This window comes from Glandiceps talaboti, chromosome 7 (genome assembly GCF_964340395.1).
Source record: "Glandiceps talaboti chromosome 7, keGlaTala1.1, whole genome shotgun sequence".
NCBI classification, from domain to species: Eukaryota; Metazoa; Hemichordata; class Enteropneusta; family Spengelidae; genus Glandiceps; species Glandiceps talaboti.
The window spans coordinates 10,791,460-10,811,239 of NC_135555.1; the positions used below are offsets into that span (position 1 = coordinate 10,791,460).

General features: G+C 37.0%; 2 protein-coding genes across 2 annotated transcripts; both read left to right on the forward strand.

Annotated features, from left to right (window-relative positions):
- Positions 1–863: 863 nt before the first annotated feature.
- On the forward strand, positions 864–7,008 carry LOC144437911 (tudor domain-containing protein 5-like). The gene is made up of 6 exons (XM_078126943.1): positions 864–1,560; positions 2,837–3,039; positions 3,583–3,639; positions 5,499–5,655; positions 6,320–6,459; positions 6,997–7,008. Exons 1-6 carry the CDS (start codon positions 864–866, stop codon positions 7,006–7,008), a joined length of 1,266 nt encoding a protein of 421 aa, XP_077983069.1.
- Positions 7,009–7,063: 55 nt separating this feature from the next.
- Positions 7,064–18,862, forward strand: LOC144437624 (uncharacterized). The gene is made up of 15 exons (XM_078126604.1): positions 7,064–7,164; positions 7,864–7,940; positions 8,579–8,778; positions 9,352–9,499; positions 9,701–9,762; positions 10,594–10,663; positions 11,038–11,118; positions 11,705–11,833; positions 12,210–12,547; positions 12,714–12,828; positions 13,333–13,415; positions 14,295–14,363; positions 15,087–15,189; positions 15,891–16,027; positions 16,509–18,862. Exons 1-15 carry the CDS (start codon positions 7,071–7,073, stop codon positions 17,458–17,460), a joined length of 2,658 nt encoding a protein of 885 aa, XP_077982730.1. The 5' UTR covers positions 7,064–7,070; the 3' UTR covers positions 17,461–18,862.
- The last annotated feature ends 918 nt before the right edge of the window (positions 18,863–19,780 follow it).

Here is a 19,780-nt window from a genome sequence, read left to right on the forward strand (position 1 = left end):
TCAGCCGCCAAATTTTACATTTATATATACTTGGTTTTTGTGTTTATTTTACACATATGTGAATTGGGTAAATGTTGTTTTCAAGTTTTCAATAAACAAAGGGTAAATAAAAGGGTATTGTAAAGTTCCCTTTACAAATATCAGCTTTTCACCCAAGTAGAGTTTTCATCAGGGGTAAGCTAGTACAATAATCTTGAAGGTGAAATATATCAATAATGATAATATTAAAGTTTTTATCCAAGTTATTTAAGTCATGGACAAAGCATCTTTTAGTTCATTCCACGGTAAGAAGTTTGTTAACAGTTTTCCTTATTCAATTAACTCCTCCGTTCGATTCCTTCTTTCGAAATCTGTCACAGTGGCTAAATAAAAGTTACTTATTTCGGCATATATATTAATTTCCACGGATCACTTTAGTTTAGTTCCTGCGACCGTAAGCCGCCCTTATTCCGATTTTGCACTACATTATCTTCACAGATTACGTAATGTGTGAAGATATGTAGTGTAAAATCGGAATACGGTCGTCAGGAACTAGACTATGATCACTTGTATGGCTTGTTTTTTTTGTATCTATTTCAAGGAAAGGGTAAATCTTAGTGACGTCGGCCTTCTCACCTTGCTTCTCACTGGTGTGGTCAAATTGATTACACTGAGTATAAAGAGATATTGAGCGCCCTCCTCGTTGCTCTAAAATTACTAATAATTAACAGTAACCTAGAGGGTCGATAATCGCAATTTTTCCGAAGGGTGTTCGTGTTTGTGTTCGTATATTCGCCTCGGACGCACGTGTTTCGAAGTTAGTGTCTCCATTTTGTACTGATCTTAGTGTAATATATCGAGGTTGATATTGGTGATATGTGAAGATGTCGGACTTAGCCAAGCTTCGTGAGGAAGTGAAAAAGAATGTGCGAGCACTTTTGATATCTGCACCTACAGGTTTGACCCCAAACCAGCTTCAAAATGACTACCAGGGATTGTTAGGTCACCAACTGCCATACAGAGATCTTGGATACAATTCATCGCTTGATTTACTTAGAGCTTTGCCAGACTGTGTGCAGTTCACCTACGATCGTGGTCATATGATCTTGAAAGGGGTAGCTGATGACACAACTAAACACATCGCCAGCTTAGTTGCAAGGCAAAGAGTCAGCAAACGACGTGGGCGGGGTCGTGGGTCAGGTCGGAGTGGACGTGTGTCTTTCGTGCGCAGAATTCCACCCCCTCCACCACGAGGACCAGCAAAACCGGTGATCGCCCAGGAACCATCTGTACCTGCACATGTCAGAAATAAAATTAAAGAGCTGTTGACACTGTACCCGAACGGTTTGCTTGGATCAAGTTTCAATATTGCATTTGCGAGGCGTTTTGGCCACCATATTGACTTCAACGCGATGGGGTTCAAATCTTTAGGACCACTGTTAAATTCTTTGACTGGTTTAGTACGCGTTGAGCAGTTGAGTAGTGGGGGCTTCAAAATATTTGGTAAGGATATACAAGCCTGTGGTGAAACAAGGCCTGCAGTTAAACAATGTAAAGAAAGTAAAAGTCTCCATAGACGGGGTTAGTATTAATTGTTTTGTTTTGTTTTGTTTTGTTTTGTTTTGTTTTGTTTTGTTTTGTTTTGTGTTGTGTTGTGTTGTGTTGTGTTGTGTTGTGTTGTGTTGTGTTGTGTTGTGTTGTGTTGTGTTGTGTTGTGTTGTGTTGTGTTGTGTTGCGTTGTGTTGTGTTGTGTTGTGTGCCATTGTGTTGTGTTGTGTTGTGTTGTGTTGTGTTGTGTTGTGTTGTGTTGTGTTGTGTTGTGTTGTGTTGTGTTGTGTGCCATTGTGTTCTGTTGCGTTCTGTTGAGGTGTGTTGTTTTTCTTGGAAATGATGGGATGTTTTGTTTAAAAATATTTTATTTTATTGTAGTTAATTAACCAAGCATGCACCTAGATGCAATATTACACATTCTAAAAAAATAAATAAAGGCAAATTGACAATTCTTTTATTGTTTATGATGTCAGTACATTAACTTTAAATAGTTTTGGTGCAAACCAAACCAGAGATGTATCTACACATTATGAAATATATGTATGGGTGGGGGTGGGGGTGGAGGGTGGGGATTGTTGTTGTTATTACCTTGGTATATACCCGATGAACTGATATGACATACACATACTTCATATCCCACTAGCATAAAGTAAACCCTTCCTCATATCTCAACAGCACATAACAAAAATAACACACTCCTTTCCAACCAACACATATACATTTGACATCCCATTCCCGATAAAAGTATGAACTATTCACTCCCCTTTCCAAAATCATTTGATCTGTGTATAGCAACAGACACTTCAATAAGTATTCATCCAAGAAGAGCTTCACCAGCATGTTTCATTTGTTGGCGGGGGTGGGAGGAAGTAGTCTGCGAGCATTTTCTAAGAAATGACAGGTGGTTGATGAATAATGGAAACCTGCAGGTAGTATAGTATATGAGTAATTACTAAGTTCACTTTTTCCATATCTTCTCATCATCTTTTTATAGGGAGATGGAAATTTTGGTTAGTACTTTTGAAAAACAAAAATAATGGAAATTTTAAACTGTAAAAAATGTTTACACTATTAAACTCCTTCCACACAGGACCACAAAAAAGAGACCCATTTGACAACGTCCCTCACAATTAACATTCAAAGTCTGTTTAAAAAGTATAGTCATAAAAATGTCAATTTTCAGTTTAAAATGAATGAAGGCATATTAGTACAATGAAAATACAGTATTTTCTACACTAGCATTGCTTTACAAACTGAAATAAAGAAAATATTTCATCTTTGACCTAAAAATTGTTTACAATGACAGATGATGAATTTAGAAGTGATGGATACTTCAGGGAGAAGACTAAGAAAGAGGAAATCAGAAAGAAACCTGTCATTCAGCCATTGATGCAACTAAAGGTTGAAGAACCGTTAGATGAAGAAATACCAACGGAACCAACAAATTATGAGAGTGAAAACAGGACAGAAGAAACTATAGACCCAGAAATAAAGGAAGAAATTAGAGCGGTAAATGTAACTTGTTTTATTTTATAGGTTTTCAGAAAACCAGTAACCAGCAGATTTAAATTTGTGAAGCTTGCAGTTGTCCAAGTTTCATGACCCAATGCAGTGTTCTGTGTGAAATACAATGGAAACCATGAGAGTAGAGACAACATTGTCTGGCTCAACAAACTTTGTGCTAACATGGCTTCTTCTGATAAAAATATGACAATATTCAGGACAATATTGTTGAAATTTTTATGTGAGCTACCATTACCTCAGCAGATAGTTGGCCAAATCATATACAACGCATGCAAGAGTAAGTCAAAACTCCCCCCCCCCCCCCCCCAGCTCCTCTACTTCTTAGGTACTTTGTTTCTGTCAATGTACACATATGATATTACTAATAGTAATACCGTATGGTGAAAGAAGATTGGCCTGAAGGTATATAGGTAACAGGTGTAGTCTCCTTAGGGATATCACAGAAAAACTGAACAATGATAGTAAATAAACTGTGCTAAAGATCCTGAGTAACCATTTCTGTACATTCATGTTTTTTTATTTTGTTAGTTGCTTATCAAGAGACCAGCTGGTATGTGGGCTGCCAGACTGCCCCACGAATACAAGGTAAATTGTCAACTAATACATAGTAATTTATTTACAATACTCAGTCTCTTTGAACACATTATGTCATCATTACTCCAGAGTCTTGTCATCATCTTACTATCTCTTGCTTTCCAAAACACTAGAGAAAGGTAAGACTACAACAAGTCTGTGTGTCCCTAGTAAGATGATGTTGGGTATCTATGTGTCAGGATGTTTGTTTCACAGCTTTGCTGATATCAGTGATAGTGTGGGTTCAACACATCTATCTTTACTACAGACTCAGTCTCTTGGTATATGTAATCAACAGCGTTAGAATCATCACATAATGTGACATTCTCAATTAAAAAAGGATTCAGTTTTCACTGATAACAAATTTCATCTCTGGTGTATTTTACTGTGACTTAGAATACAAAAATTAGAAGTCTTGGCAAGGAAAATGGTTTCTAATGAGATGTAACAGAGGGAAAGAAAAAACCATGAAAGGGCAGTGAAAATGAAGCACATCCTCTTTTTGACTGACTAGAGTTGCTAAGTGTTGATGGAAGCCAAATTTAATCTGATTTAAGAAAGGCTTAGTTTTAATACCAAATGTTGTCAGATCATCAGCCATATACCTTGTATTGTTTATATTTGTATTGTTCTGTTATCTAGGCTTTAATTAGTATACTCTTTGCATTTCTCATGTAACCAGTGTACTTTATTTAAAGATAAGATAAAAAAGATAATATATACAGGCTGTTGACCACAGAAGTAGCGTTTTTTTAAGGGCTCAAAATTAGCACTAGTATACAATAGACACCCAGTGGAAAGATAAACAACAAGGCGGAGCCGCGTTGTTTATCTTTCCACTGGTGTCTATTGTTCTTATGCCTGACAACTTCACAGGATGGTAGGATTAGTCCATCTCACCCTTGCTAGACTAGATTAAGATAAAGTACACACTGTCTCACCCCTTGCCAGGCTAGATGATGATAATACTGAGATAAAAGTGTACACATTCGGATGGGGACACACACAAAATAAGCCATACAACATTCACAAGCCCTGATAGGGCTGAACAACGAGACGTGTCTTATATTATAGTGTAGCTCATATGAAGATATGTGTAAAATTCGTTTTTTAAATGTTACCGTTTCTTTTGAATGGTAATGTGCCCTTCATCCCCCTTACTGTGCAGTCACTACTCCATTCATGGTACAGTAGTATGACTTATTTTTAATACTACTCGCCACAACTATTTTTCTCCGTAATTAAGTTCTCCTCGTAATTTTGGCAAACTATTTTGGTCCGGGCCTTACATTTCATTCTTGAGACCATGGACGCTTCCCCTATACTTCCATGTGCAGGCATATGGTTTCTGACTTTGCTGGACTGGTTTTACTTGAACTACAAAGGTCAACCCAATTCACACCTTCTAAATCCCCCTTTGTCTTACACTCTCCAATACTGATAAGACTTCAGCAGCAACTCAGACAAGGAGCTGATTATAACCCCTACACAAACTTTAATATTAGCTCTGGTAGAGGACTGCTAATCCCGTACATGTCAAACAATGTGTCAACATTATGACAGATAAAGGGCATAAGTAGCAATATAGACTTTGTATCTAGACTACCAAATATATGGAGTGGTAATCTGATTGACTAATGGAAATCAGTGGAAATTTGAAGCTGAAATAGTTTACTTAGCTCAGAGACTTGGCTACATACTGGCGTGACAGTTCTGTCTCAACATACTGGCTTGACAGTTCTGGTAAACGGCATTTCCAATCCAGATAGCCAAGTCTCTGTGCTAGGGTTCACTTGTCTAAATCTGAATACCAAGTGTAGAAGGCAACTGCTTTTGAAAATAGTTTATGATGTTGTTCTTTGCCCTCACAGCGTTCAACAGACAAGGACCTACCTTTAAAACAGTTAGGGTTCTATAGTGTTATAGAACTTGTCTCCTTGATGCCAGATGTGGTGTCCATTGAAAGACCAACTCCTAAAGGTGATTGGCTATTGTACGACGCCAAGACACATCACAAGAAACCACCAGGTCAGGTTAAAATTATAAAGTATAGTCTGCCTAATTGTACATATTCAAACAGAAAATACTCAATTTATACCCTGGTTGTTCTATGTAACAACACATGTCTACATCATTGATTCTGCCGGGCTCAAAATTTCTATCAAAATTTTACAAATCACCGTTAGTTTTCATGATTTTTTTTCAATAAGTATGTTATATAAAGAAGTGGAATGCAGTGTCGGTAGTTTTGCCAAGATTTAGAACCCTGGTATGAGGGAAGGGTAAATCTGGTAAAACGTGCCTAGATTTACATATCTTATATGGTAATTTTGGTCCTACTGGGTACACGGGTACATGGTAAATAACCAGGTGAACTCAGGTAAATCAACAAAAATCCTCAGTAGGGAATCCTTGTAAATGACCAGGAGAACTCAGATGGATGTTTACCTGACACACCCCCTTTAACAAAAACACTGACTACTAACATTGAACAGAAAGATTTGTTCTCTCACACTTTTGACATGCTCTCAGCTATCCTCACTGTGTCCGAAACATGTTTATGTGTTCAGTTATCAATTTCATAGACTGTGTATTTAGTTTTGATAAAGTAAACATTTCATAATAGAATTGCAGAGCAAGTCAAGATTATCATTTCTATAACAAAACATTTTGTTGATGTTTTTCCTTGTAGCAGAGGAGACAAACACCATTGAAGTGTCGCCCAAACTGAGGGAAAAATTGACAGATGAGAGTTTACTCTATAATATTTGGTTTACTCTGTCTCGCCATCCAAATGGCGTTTTCCTACCCAACTTTCAAACTCTCTATTTGGTGAGTTTAAGAACCTGTTGATTTACCACCACATGAATTGTGTGTGTGTGTGTGGTGTGTGTGTGTGTGTGTGTGTGTGTGTGTGTGTGTGTGTGTGTGTGTGTGTGTGTGTGTGTGTGTGTGTGTGTGTGTGTGTGTGTGTGTGTGTGTGTGTGCGTGCGTGCGTGCGTGCGTGCGTGCGTGCGTGCGTGCATACGTGCGTGCGTGCGTGCGCGTGCGTGCGTGCGTGCATGCGTGCATTCATGCATGCATGTGTGTGTTGTAATGATCGGGTGTATGTATGTGCGGTGTGGGTGTGTCTCTGTGAGTATGTCTGTCTTGGGATGGGGATGTTCTATTTGCACTGAAAAACACAAGTGGAAACTGAAAATTGAGTACCGTTCACTTTCTGGAAGGTGAAATATCACCTTGTGACAATTTTTCAGCAGAGACTTGCCCACTATCTAGAGAAATGTTTGTAAATTTTACGTACATACATCTGAAGTGCATGTGAAGTTTTTTATTAAACTTTTTCCTTTCTGCTAAATGTATCATCAGCTGTTGAAATAGAGCACTTTTCAAAGAATTTGTCTAATTAATTTTATGTGCTTTCTTTGTAGGAATATACCAGGATGAAACTCTACCCCCAAGACTATGGGTTCAAGGATTTGGTGTCCTTCCTCAAGGCCATGCCAGATGTTGTCAAAGTAGAAGAACGACTGACTGGTAGGTTTGATGTCACAGTCACCTATCCTGGATGATTTAATATGCACTCAAAAGATTACTGCAGTTGACTTCATCATGATGTAACAGTGCCTCCCATTGGTCAATTGTGTTGCATCATTAATATGCAAATGACCATATTTGGGCGACATGAAGGTTTTAGAACCCATGTTCCAGAAAGGATGAAATTTAGTGAGGCTTCAAGACGTGTTGACATGTTTGAAGAAAATTGTTCACTGACATAGGTTTTATCCCTTGTGGAAGAAATGGCACACCATGTTTTAACAATGTTTGAAAAGAATGATTCATGCACAATGTTTTTTGCCATGGTTTTGAACTACTGTAGCAGAAAGGACAAAATTTGTTTTCATCGAGCCCTCCAGTAGCAGTGTTTTAGCAACTCAAATGAATGTTACTTACTGAGCTGAAATTATACAAAGTTTAGATAGATGTCACTTTGATATTAGCTTTTAACCTTCATTGGGTTGATCTTGACACAGTGGCCAGTCAACATGCACGTATGGAAAACAAATTCAATATTACACTTTGAAGTGTTGGCCAGAAAATGGAACCAAAATCTTACTGTATTTAAATCTACCCACTGAGTCAGATGACATCATAAGTAGTGTCTGTAAGCGATGAGAATATTTAATGATTCAGTGTTGGTACATTGATAATGAGGACACTATCTCTCCTTATTAGGTCATATAGTTCTCCATGCTCATCCTGACTACCAGCCTCCAAGTTCAATGTTTGAAGACCATGAGGAACCTGAGAAGGTAGGGCAAATAGAGATCCTAGTCCTTGTAACAAAATAACTAATAGTTTGACTGAGAAATTCTATTCTATTTGACAAAGAAATGAAGCTGTGCAGATTCGACTGTCAGAGTGGATGTAATTGTTGCTTGTGTCTGTCTTTCTGCAGAGGGTGATTTTTTATTTTTACATTGTAATACAACTTGTGCTTGTGTCTGTCTTTTGCTGTCAAGATCAACTCAACTCAAGCATAGTACATCCCCACACATAGTGAACAATCATGATATAGTGAATAATTTTATTTGTCTTTCAAAATTATTACAAGGATACACGGTGTCTTTCATGTTACCCTTGTTTATTACATCCTCTGCAAGAGATAGACACATGCATCAATATGTATCCATTCAGACTGTTGATTCTGCACAGCTTAGTTTCCTAGGCTGCAATATGTGTTGACATTGTGCTTGTTATAACAACTTGAATCATGCATTTGAAGAAACAAACTGCAGTCTTAGTTACAAAGCCCCTTTTGTACATTCTCTATCAGCTGTGTTGACCTGTAGTACTTCTAAATGAAGATCTAACTATGGACACTTCATACATTGACTTGAACCTAAAAATGGGGCTTATGTTCACATTGTGCCATTTGTTCTTCTTTCAGATTCCACTATCATGGAAGCGTTTTGGTGTTCCACCGGATGCTGTCGGTGGAGGCGTCTCGTACAGTAACCTGGTCGTACCTACAGACGTAGAAATGCTTGAAGTATACCTAGCCAGTGTTGTTAGTCCAAGTAACTTCTGTATTCAAATTAAGAGTGATGAAACGTCTGTTTATCTTGATATACTCATGGATGGTTTGGAGTAAGTATTTCTTTTCTTCTAATTTTTGGTGGGATTTTTCAAGTTTAATGTAAATTTTTCAGATTCTGAAAAGTCCAGTTTTGAAAGTTATCAGGTCCAAAGGTCAGGAATTCAATAATTCAATGCCAGGTTCTTGTCTCACATTAGCGTTATCTTATCAGTGGAGTCCTATGGATTCCATAAGATCATTCAATTGTTCTGTACCAACTTTTTCTACAGCTCTGCCAGACAACTGTTTTTCACACCTAGATATTAATCCTTATCCAAAGCAAGTCTGTGAAGGAGATATTTACAAAGCGTTGTGGCTGCAGCAAAGCCAGCATGCTCCCATTGCAGTTTAGACTCTGTACATGGTTTAATTAACATCTGTAAAATGGGAATTTTTACACAACTTATACTGAAATTTGGACTTGTGTATCCTCGAAGCCTCCTTAGTATACAATAAATATAAACAGATTTCATCAAGATCTGCTTTGAAAGGGTCACAGTGTTTTCATCAAATTGCCCTGATCTACAAAATATTTTTATTATCAATATTTTTATGCTGTGTGATTTTGGTTTGTACTTTGTTAGGAAAATTTACTGTTACCCTGAGGGAGACCAGTACATGATGCCAGACTCCATGTTGACTGTTGGACAAGTATGTGTGTCTCTCTACCAACATGATAATAACTGGCATAGGGCTGTTATCACTGGTATCAGGGATTCTGAATTTGTTGAGGTAGGGTATACAGCTTTCTGTGTCCAGTTGTACATGCTTTCTGCCCAGGCTTTCTGTATTACTTAGTTACACTTTTTACTAAAATCAAGAATATTTTTGGTTTAAACTATGATCATTACATTCTGATTGGTGAACATTGAAGAAAATTGTCAGTGTTCAGTGACCAGATTGATTTATTTTTCTAATATGTGTTGTTTGTAGATAATGTATGTAGATTATGGAAACACTGCAACTGTTCCTAAAAGTTGTCTCAGACTACTGAAGTAAGTAGATTTATATTTTTAGATGTACAATAGACTAAGGATAGCATTTACAACTTGTGATCATCGTTTGATTTTAGTTGTCCAGTCAGATCAATGTATTACTCCCCCCCCCCCACCCCTTGCTATTTTTCCAGCTTAGGCCTGGACTCTACCATTATGTAAAAGAGGGGTGGCTGACTACAGTTAGGGACACAATGAGAATCATTATCATTGAAGGTGGTAATTGCTGAAAACAATACATATTGTATTAACAGTACAACTTGTATAATATTATGTGACCTGTGATTGTTATTTTGTCCTTGGAGGTGTCAAGGTGTGGTTGGCCACCCCTTTCGATAATGGCACAGTCAGGTCCAAGCTTGAGGACAGCTCAATGCACTTGATTCATGTGTGGCATTTGTGTACTGCTGGGTAATATGTCAACAATGGCAATATCACAATTTGCTTGGTACTTTTGACTAAAATTTTGTTGACACCCAAGCTGAGACAAAATTTGTTTGCTCCGTAATGTATTCAGTGTACATATTTTTTTTAAAGTCGACAGTAAGTACAGTCATTGGATTGTGGATGGTGCTTCAATATCTCCTCTATGCATACACTAGATATCTAAGCACCGACCATCATTAGTGATATTTGTCAATTTTGTGCCAAATGTCCTTCAGTAATTACAATATGTCTGTTAATATACAGGGTAGTGCATTCTGATTCAAACTACCAAATTCTAGTAGAGTGTGATTAATAACATTCATATTTGTCATGTTCAAATTTATAGTAATATGAAGTGTGCCACCAAGTGGTAGTTGGTAAAATACCTTTGTTTTCACACTGCAGGTCCATTTTTCTTCACCTTCCTGCTCAGGCTGTCCAAGCTAGACTGGTCAATATTAAACCTGTCAAAGAGGTAAGTTGTACCAACAGTTTTATGTCGACAATGAAAAGTAACGAAGGTTGACACCATGTAAGAGAGATTGTTAATATTATAGCTTCATTTTTTGTGTGCTCAGTAGCTGGGATGTTGCCTAAGAATAATAATAATAATAATATATTAATATAACTTGATTGCCATGTACATAAAATGCATTGGATATTGGCTTTCCACGTGCACTCGTGAAAAGAAGAAGATAAACTAAGTGTTCCAGAAATACTAACATGCGCAGAGATTTTTACTCAACATTGCAAAGCATTTTGTAAGAGTGTTTTTTCTTTCATTTTTCTGATGGTATCTTATGATTGAAATTTTGTATACTGATAATGATGTGTTGTGTTGTGTTGTAGGTATGGACCAGAGCTACACGGGATCGTATACTGGAATTATGTAGAGACAAACCACTCATAGCCTGGGTGGTCAAAGTTGAGGTAGATATAACATAACAGGCCCCCTAAGTCAGCAATAGAATTACAAATGCAAGTTATGTCACTGTACCCGTCAATTAATTTTCTTTGTGGAATTTTCTCAGTTTAAAAAAATCACTAAAAGCAAAAATCCAGTCAGGCATATTTCTCAGAGTTTTTGTTGAGGGTGGTAAGAAGAGAAAAAATCTATCTGAGTTCCCTTGTATTTTACTGAGGTTTCCCACCTATATTCTGGGAAACTATGCTGTTTTACCAGATTTACCCATTTATGTTACCAGGGTTACCCACCCTTAGCAAAAACACTTTCTGCCTTTAGTACACTTGCATTGATTATTGCTGTCAACTTACATATGATTATAGGTGATAATATAATAGCACCATGATAACTTATTCAACTTTGCAATAATGTAAAGAAGCCCCACTGCACTTGACATGTGTTCTCCAATTTTGAGGATTTCCAGCAAAGGATTGTTGGAAAACTTGCAGGAAATGACATCATAGCTACAACAATCTCTGTCAAGACAAATATAGAAAAGTTTATAGCATAAATAACATATATGAAGTGTTTGTGTTCTGTTTTGATATACAGGACAATGAAATGTCACTGTGTTTGTGTGACACCAGCTCAGATGTGGATATTCATTTAAATGATCTGCTGGTAGCCGAGGGTCACGCTCTTTTTGTTCCAGAGAAACCAACTATAAGCAGTGAACCACAGGTTAGTTAGTTGTCAAACAGTGTTGAAGGGGAAGAAAGATGAATTTATCGTAGGCATTATGGGGAACAAACAACGTTAATTAGTGCCTTGCCTTGAGTGTACAGGAGACCTCTTCTCAGCCAGATTTGCCAGTTTTCCTAGTTCCCATTTTAGAGAGGTCATAATGGTGCAGAATTGGTGAAAATGACTCCACTATGTCTGTTTTTATTCAGAATTGCCCCTTCTAATGCAATCAGAAAGACATTTCCTGATCATATTAAATATTAATATGAGGAAATTTACTGCTGCACATCACTTGTGATAGTTTACTGAAATTGTTACTAGGAACTATCGATATGGATGTATGTGATAAAATGAGTTCTGTGTCTTCTAATAGTCAAGTACGAGTCCCACATCACCCAATCTGTCAAATGTACCACCCCAGTCATCATCACCACCCCAACCAGTACCACTACCACCTGAGGCAGGAGATGCTCCAGTAATACCAGCCCCTAAAGCAAAACAAGCTATCAGCAATTCTGAAGCACATGACAGGTCTGTGTGGAGTATGGGTGATGGTGATGATGATGTGTCCTACAAATTGAGTCCAGAAGATATGGAGTTGGTGGAACAAATGAATAGAGAGATAGAGAGTGGTCTACAACTGTTTGATGAAGGGGAAGTGAACGATGTCAGCGAGGAAGTCACTGAACTAAAACCAAGATATGTTAAAAGGTAAGTGTGTGGAGTCTTTGGTGATTGAACGGTTAGTGGCATTAGCTTGTAATCTGTACATTACTGGATCAATCGTTGTCGCAAGACTTTATATGCTGTTGTGCCGTGGTCAACCCAAGAATCAATTTTTTTTTTCCTAAACATTTTGTAATGTAATTTTTTTCAGGGTACAGTTAGGTGAAAGGGCTGTAGCTCACATCGTAAACCATGAAGGCAATCCATATCTATTGAGTGGAGAAGTGTCATTGTACTTGTGGGAAATTGATATGTTAAGAGCTATGGTAAGCTTACAAGTTTCCTTTGTAAGTCGTTTAGATACAAGTCTAACTTTTCCTAAAAAGATTTTATGATAATCTTTCAGACAAAAAACATTTCTGAAACTCCCCACTATTTGTGACATTTGTTGAGTCAGTCACATCCATTTTAGTGTTAGTTACTAAGTTAGGCCATTCTTGTGACGACCAGGATGGTCAAATAGTTACAGTGGAAAGCTCGTCGGTTTGACTGCCATTGTTTCCTGAATTGTCATCAACATAATGATGGCTGAGAGTGCACAAACAAGGTTGATAATCAAGACAAGGTATTTTTAGAATATTTTGGTAACTAGAATATTATGTCACTATGCCATTTTAGATCATTTCTTAATACCCAGTAAGAGTTCTACCAATAGGGAACTTGCAAGCCCACCATCTTCAATATCCTGAATGTTGCATCATGGGAAATGTGATGATAAATATGAATCAATCGGTATTGTAAACAATTGTGTTTATATTTCAATTTTATAGTTACGGAAAGCTAATGTCCAGAATGTGAAGAGGATTATCCTGGCACAGAAAGACCATCAGGAACTCTTTGAAGATGTCAAAAGGTGGGATTACAAAAAAGGATTATTTTATTCAGATTTGTTTGCTCAGTGTGCAGTTTTTGGTGTATGGAAAGTTGACATGTTTATAATGCATTGTTATTAGTATGATATAGACACAGCAAGAGAACCCATCAATCATCATGTACATGTACCCAATTTGATTTTAGTAAAACTGAAATTTTGAAAGCAAGATGTTTCTGTATGCGTAAAATTTAATGAATTGTTTTTCAAAGCATGCTGACATAGACGCAAGATAAAAATATACAGATATCCAATTTACTAAATTTTTACATTATTTCAAACTTTGATCCTTACTTGATTTTTTCCTTTGGCCTGTTATAGATAGAGCTGATCAAGGAACTATTAGCTGTTGACTACTTATACAGATTAGCAATGTTGACATTTATTGTGCATGTAAGGCTTGCTTAGCTGTATTAGCTGCAATTAGTTTTTTGAAACTGTTTTTGTTAGATATAATGGTATTGTACGCCGCGCCCTGCACAATATTGAAAAACTCGTGGGTAGATGTATTTGTGTAGCAGTATACACGATATGGGGGCAATAATCCAATCAAATTGATGTTTGGCTCTGCACCCAAATGCAATCACGATTTCAATCTGTTACTGTACTATTTATGGATACAACCAACATCTAGTTAACATGTACAATGTGTAATTATTGTTATTTTAACAATTTTCAGTGAATAAATTGATTGCCTGATTAACAAAATAATACTCCAGTTTACAGCTAGTGCAGCTTTAAATTTCATCCTGTTTTCAAACCATACCTGTTTTTGTACAGATCTAAGTTGTGTAGTTAGTTATATACTGTCTTTATCCCTTTGTCTTATTAACTTTATTTACTCTGTTATATTTGATACAGTCATAACATACCAGGTTGTATCCATGGTGATGATGTCAAACCATACCTTACCTTTTATCATCTCTCAAGGTAAGTCTGTCATTGTAGACTGAGGATAGACAGGCTCTATCAATATCTGAAGAGCTGATCTACATATTAATATATGTAGATAATACTACAATTAGTGTAGAATCTTATTACAACTCTGTAACATTTAAGTAACACATTTACATGATTTGCCACCATCGTTCATAATATCCATATAAAGTGTCAATGTATACTGTTTCAATTGGTTTAAAATCAGCCCAGTGTGTGGTGTCTCTCAAAGTAATCAATCTGTAAACAATGTTAGCAGTGCAAAGCAAGTGAAATTGTCAATGACTAGAGTGTATAAACATAGATGCCATAAAATATTGCCTAGATCTCATTGAGCATCTAAATGTAATCACACTATCATTTACTGTAATCAGTGTGCTGTTCAGTAACAGAAAACACTCCTTACAAATTGACTACTGTATGTTAGAAAGACCACATTCTAGGCTTATACTTAAGCAATTGAAAGAGTACATACTTTTACACTTGATATGAATGCTATAAATGAGTGTGACATATAGAGAAAGTGTTTTACTTCTGTGTTAAGGTTTGTATACGATGTAGCACCTAAGGTTGGATGTCTGTAGGAAAGATTTGTGTGTAAAAATGTACTCATGTGTTAGAGTTGTCTTCTGTCACTATGTTTTATGCTCCGGTGGCAAAAGTTTCAGTCTTCAGCTGCCATCATATATTGAAGTCATCTTGTCTCAATTTTGACAGCATTCCTGAAATTCTGAGGATTTTTGAGTGCAAGAAGGAAGAACTTGCCAACTATGTCCAAGAAGAATTGAATGCATTTAACAAAGAAGATGGATATTGGAAGGTATATACAGTTATAGTTATTACAATAAATGGTATTTTGTCAGGCAGGGTTGATCAGTGTTAATGCTTTGCTCATAGCTGCTTGTAAGTTCGGCTAAACCACTGCAATGAATTGTAATTGGTTCTAGAGGCCAAACACTACAGTGGGTTATGATGTGTTTTAGGGTCACTACAGCGGGTTATAACTCTCTTCAGTAGGCTATAATTATTCCCCAATGGGCACAGCGTGGAGAGGGCCATAGGACTAGGAGTGACCCATTTCCATTTGTCCATTCTTGGACAGCCATATAGCAGAAACCCAGAACTCAATTTCAACCAAACCTGGCACAAATGTCAGACACTATAGGGTACATATGCACATCACTTTAACTTTACAACCTGGACCTTTATTAATATTACGTAATGTTGGCCATGTTGTGCTAATTGCGCATTTTACCTCTTACCTTGAAAAATTCAACACAATTTGTACATCTACCGTCACATTATCAATGGTCGGCTTTTGAAAGAGGCCTTGACTAAAGACCTTGAACATCATCCTCAAAGTTAAGTACCCAAAACTTGCCTTTCTACTGTAACGCCAAGTTTTACCTTTCTACCATAATGCCAAGTTTGCCTTTCTAGTACAGTAATGGCAATAATTGTCACATGTGGCAATTTATCTAATGGATACATCTTGATGTCTGATTATTCATGATAAACCAGGGTGAAGATGATAAGATTAATGAAGCAGCAGATGAAGAAGAAGAAAAAGCATTGGTTGATGATGAGATAGATGTAACGGACTTTGAATATGATCTAGAAGATCTGAAATTATTGTTGCAAGCCATGCAGTTTAGAAGGTATGTTGTTAATAGCCACAGCATTTTAGTCCTGTTAGCAGTGGTAGCGTTCAACCCCATATATTCACATACAGATACACTCAATTTGAAATTAAAAATTGTACGAGGGATAGAAAAGATTATTTCTAAAGCACAGTCAAAGTGAAATCTTGTTCTTTCTGTGTTGAAACATACCTGTAATTGTGAAGTGGTAAGAAATATCATGAGAGGGAGGGAGGGAGATATGAAGGTGTTTGTGGGTAAGGTCACATGCTCTCAAGGTGTTTATAGGTACAGTCACATGTTCTTAAGATGTTTGTGGGTACAGTTCTCAATATTTCTCATTAGTGGGTCAGTCTGTTGATAAAGACGAGTGTGCAGTAAAAAAATTCAGGTAACAATTTTGAATTTTGTGAACAAAAGTTTCCTTTGATCAAGTAAGCTGTTTTTTTTGACATCATGGTCTTCTGTTTTTACTAACTTTAGCCGATTTTAATTTCAGAATGAGAACCCTTCAATCTATGATAAGTGATCCTGATACCTATCTCGTTGATGAACTCCAGTACATAGAGGTTCAAATGACAGACATCAGAAACAAGATCAAACAGCACGAACAAGGAATAGTCGGCGCTGAGTCTACCAAAGTGACCCACGACAAAGAAGAGCAAATTACGAAAGTGCCTTCCAAGAGTCCAACAGATAAGGCATCTGGTGACCATCCTAGTAGGAGTGAAAAGGTCAAAGATGAAGGGGCAAAGAGTAGTACAAAGAGGTCAAAGGTTAAAGGTAAAGAAATGGGTCAGAAGTCCCCAGTTCATGATGATGGGAAGGAAAAAGATCAGCAGGGAAATGTCGAGGATCTGCATGAGGGGAAGGGTCAAAGGTCATCTGGAGATGGAATAGGAAAGGGTCAGAGGTCGACTGGTAATGATTACGTTAAGAAAAGTGATGCTTCCCAGTCAGGATTGGAAAGGAGGGAAAAAATAACAAGTCCTAAAGCTAGGATTGAACCAATGCGTAAAAATAAAGCTGCCCTATCAGCAACTTCTTTATCTTTCACTCCCCAGTTTCAGTCAGTGCCAGAACGAGCTGAGAATAATGGCCGATCAAGTCAGAATTCACCACCTCTGTTTGGTTATCCATCGTCCTTCCAGCAACAAACTGTCCAAGTGCCAACCTCTGTCTTCGTCGTCCCACCCTCCACCATGGCAACACCCACATACATGCCGACGCAACTCATGCAAGGACCCTTTGTTGGGCAGTTTCAGTATGGGACAGGGTTATTTGGGCAGCCTCCAGTGTTTCCCCAGCACCAAATCCAAACATACAACCCAGTGCAAGGATACATGTACAACCAGGCTCCTGTACTAACAGGACAAGGTCGAGGAAAGGCTCACGTGTTAGGCTTTTCTTCCGGCAATACTGTAACTTCTGGACATCAAAACTACTTCTAAATCTTCAACTCACCCAAAGTCAGGCTCCGATCTCTGACAAAGTTTTGGTGAAGAAAATTTAGATGTTTAGGCAATGATTTAACTTTTCTTTTGTTTCTCAGGGAATTTCATAATTTAGTTTTATGTTAGAAGTGGATAGAGTAGGGATTAACATGCAAAGATGACAAAATTGTCAGAGTCAAATCACAAACTTTGAAATTACTACTACTGTGTGTTCATGTGATGTCACAAGATGCAGAAAAGGTTTGTCAAAGGTGAAATGTTGATAATGATTATGTATTGAAAATTGGAGATGAGAAGCCAGAAGGCATAAAGCATAGTTATAAGGATAAAGTTACTGTTGAGGCAAAATTGAATAACCAAGACATTGACCTCTGACATCAAGTATTGTAGTTGTGTGACATCGCAAACCTGACCTTTGACATTAGTCATGTGACAGCAAAATTGATGTGACATCTAATGTTTAGTCATGTGATGGCAAAGTTGACCTTTGACATAAAATGTTAGTCATATAGCAAAACCGACCTTTGACATCAAATATTTTAGTCACATGATATAAACTTGACCTTTGACATCAAATATTTTAGTCATTTCACAAAATAATTTAAGGTGTTGTTAAGTTTAAGAATTGTTTTAGTGCCAAGTGTTGGTTTTTTGAAGAAGTGAAAAAGATCTTTTCAGGAGAATGAGTTTGTTCTATTATAAATTTTCATTGAGTTTTACTGGTGTAGGAAAAAATGAGAAGAGACACTTAAACCAGCATGTCCTGTACATCATCTCCCTTTACTATGCCAACCTGTTAGTGCCAGTCACTCAGCCCATTCCCCCCCCCCCTTCTGTACATCTTGTATATCTCTCCCTCCTTTTTTTCATTTCCACCTTCCTTCCTCCCCATCTGCTCAATTCCAGTGTCTCTCTGTAGCTTCTCAATTCACATACTTAGTTGACAAGAATTCATATAACAGTCTTGCCGGTTGCTTAGTTGTAACACTGGCCAGTTAACAATAGTCCTATTTCTTGTTCAGCCAGTAAAACGGACATTCCATAGAAAGTACAACTCACTCCAACTTTCGTATAATCAAAGTCAGTGAGTGGTTGATATTACCAACCAAGCTAGGGAGTGATTGATATAACCAACTAAGCTAGGGAGTGATTGATATAACAAACAAAGCTAGGGAGTACTTGATAACCAACAAAGCTAGGGAGTGATTGATATAACCAACAATGTATATTGTGACATTAGTATAGATCTGTGTTTTAACGAGTTGATTAATTTCATTTCGTTTTCATAGTATATTACTGTAGTAGAAATTTAAATATTCATATTTTGTATATCTTTTTGTCAAAGTATTTATTTTTATATACACAAGTGATGTGTTACTTAGTAGTTGAACAAGTTAAATTACAGTGTTTTAAGATGCTATTTTGGAAAGATAGCATGTGTATTTTTCATTTCCCCAGAAAAATAAAACTTTATGTTGGTTTAATCTTCCTAGTTTGTTTTGTATTTTATTGTGAATAATACAACTCGCAAAATAATACCGGTGCATTTGCCTTCTCATGGTAATCAGGAATGAAACGAGGTGTACGTAAATTACTAAAGTATAAACACCATGGATCCCAGATTCCATGACCCTATTTCCTGAATAGAATGTACATGTTGTAACAATTGAGTGCAATGAGTACTGTTTAAAGTCATCAACTGAAAGTTTTATTTTAGAAAATGACTAGCTTCCGTAGATATAGTAAACTAAAAGCATCTGCGTCAACCTACATCTGAGGCGCACCTACTAGGCTACTGTTGTTTTTGTATCAGACGTATCTTGTTGTCTTTACGTACTTTATATTTGCTTGTTATCTTAGATCACTTCATTCAAGCAAATGCACAGGTATATTTTCACAAGTTATATTACCAGGCAGTGGGTTCATCCTTGTCAAGTACACAGTTCATACTTTTTGAAAAGCCGTAACTTTCCAATCTGTCTCGTAATTTTTGTTTATTTGAAAGTACACCAAAACTGTAGGATACTGGAAACTGTTCAATATACATATAAATGTATGGTAACTGTCTACCTGATGATGGTACAGTGTACACTTGATTGATGTCTGTGTGTAAACATGAATAGGCTGCCCAGACTATTAAGTTGTTTGTCAACAAATTCAAAATTGAGGGATCATTGCTGAAACTTTGGTTTGCTTGGCAGTCAAACATGCTCCATGAAGCACGTCAACATGATCAAGTCGTTTTGATTTCAGATACAACCGCTGAGGATGTGAAAGAGGGGTGTTGAAAAATGTGAAAAAATAAATTCACCATATG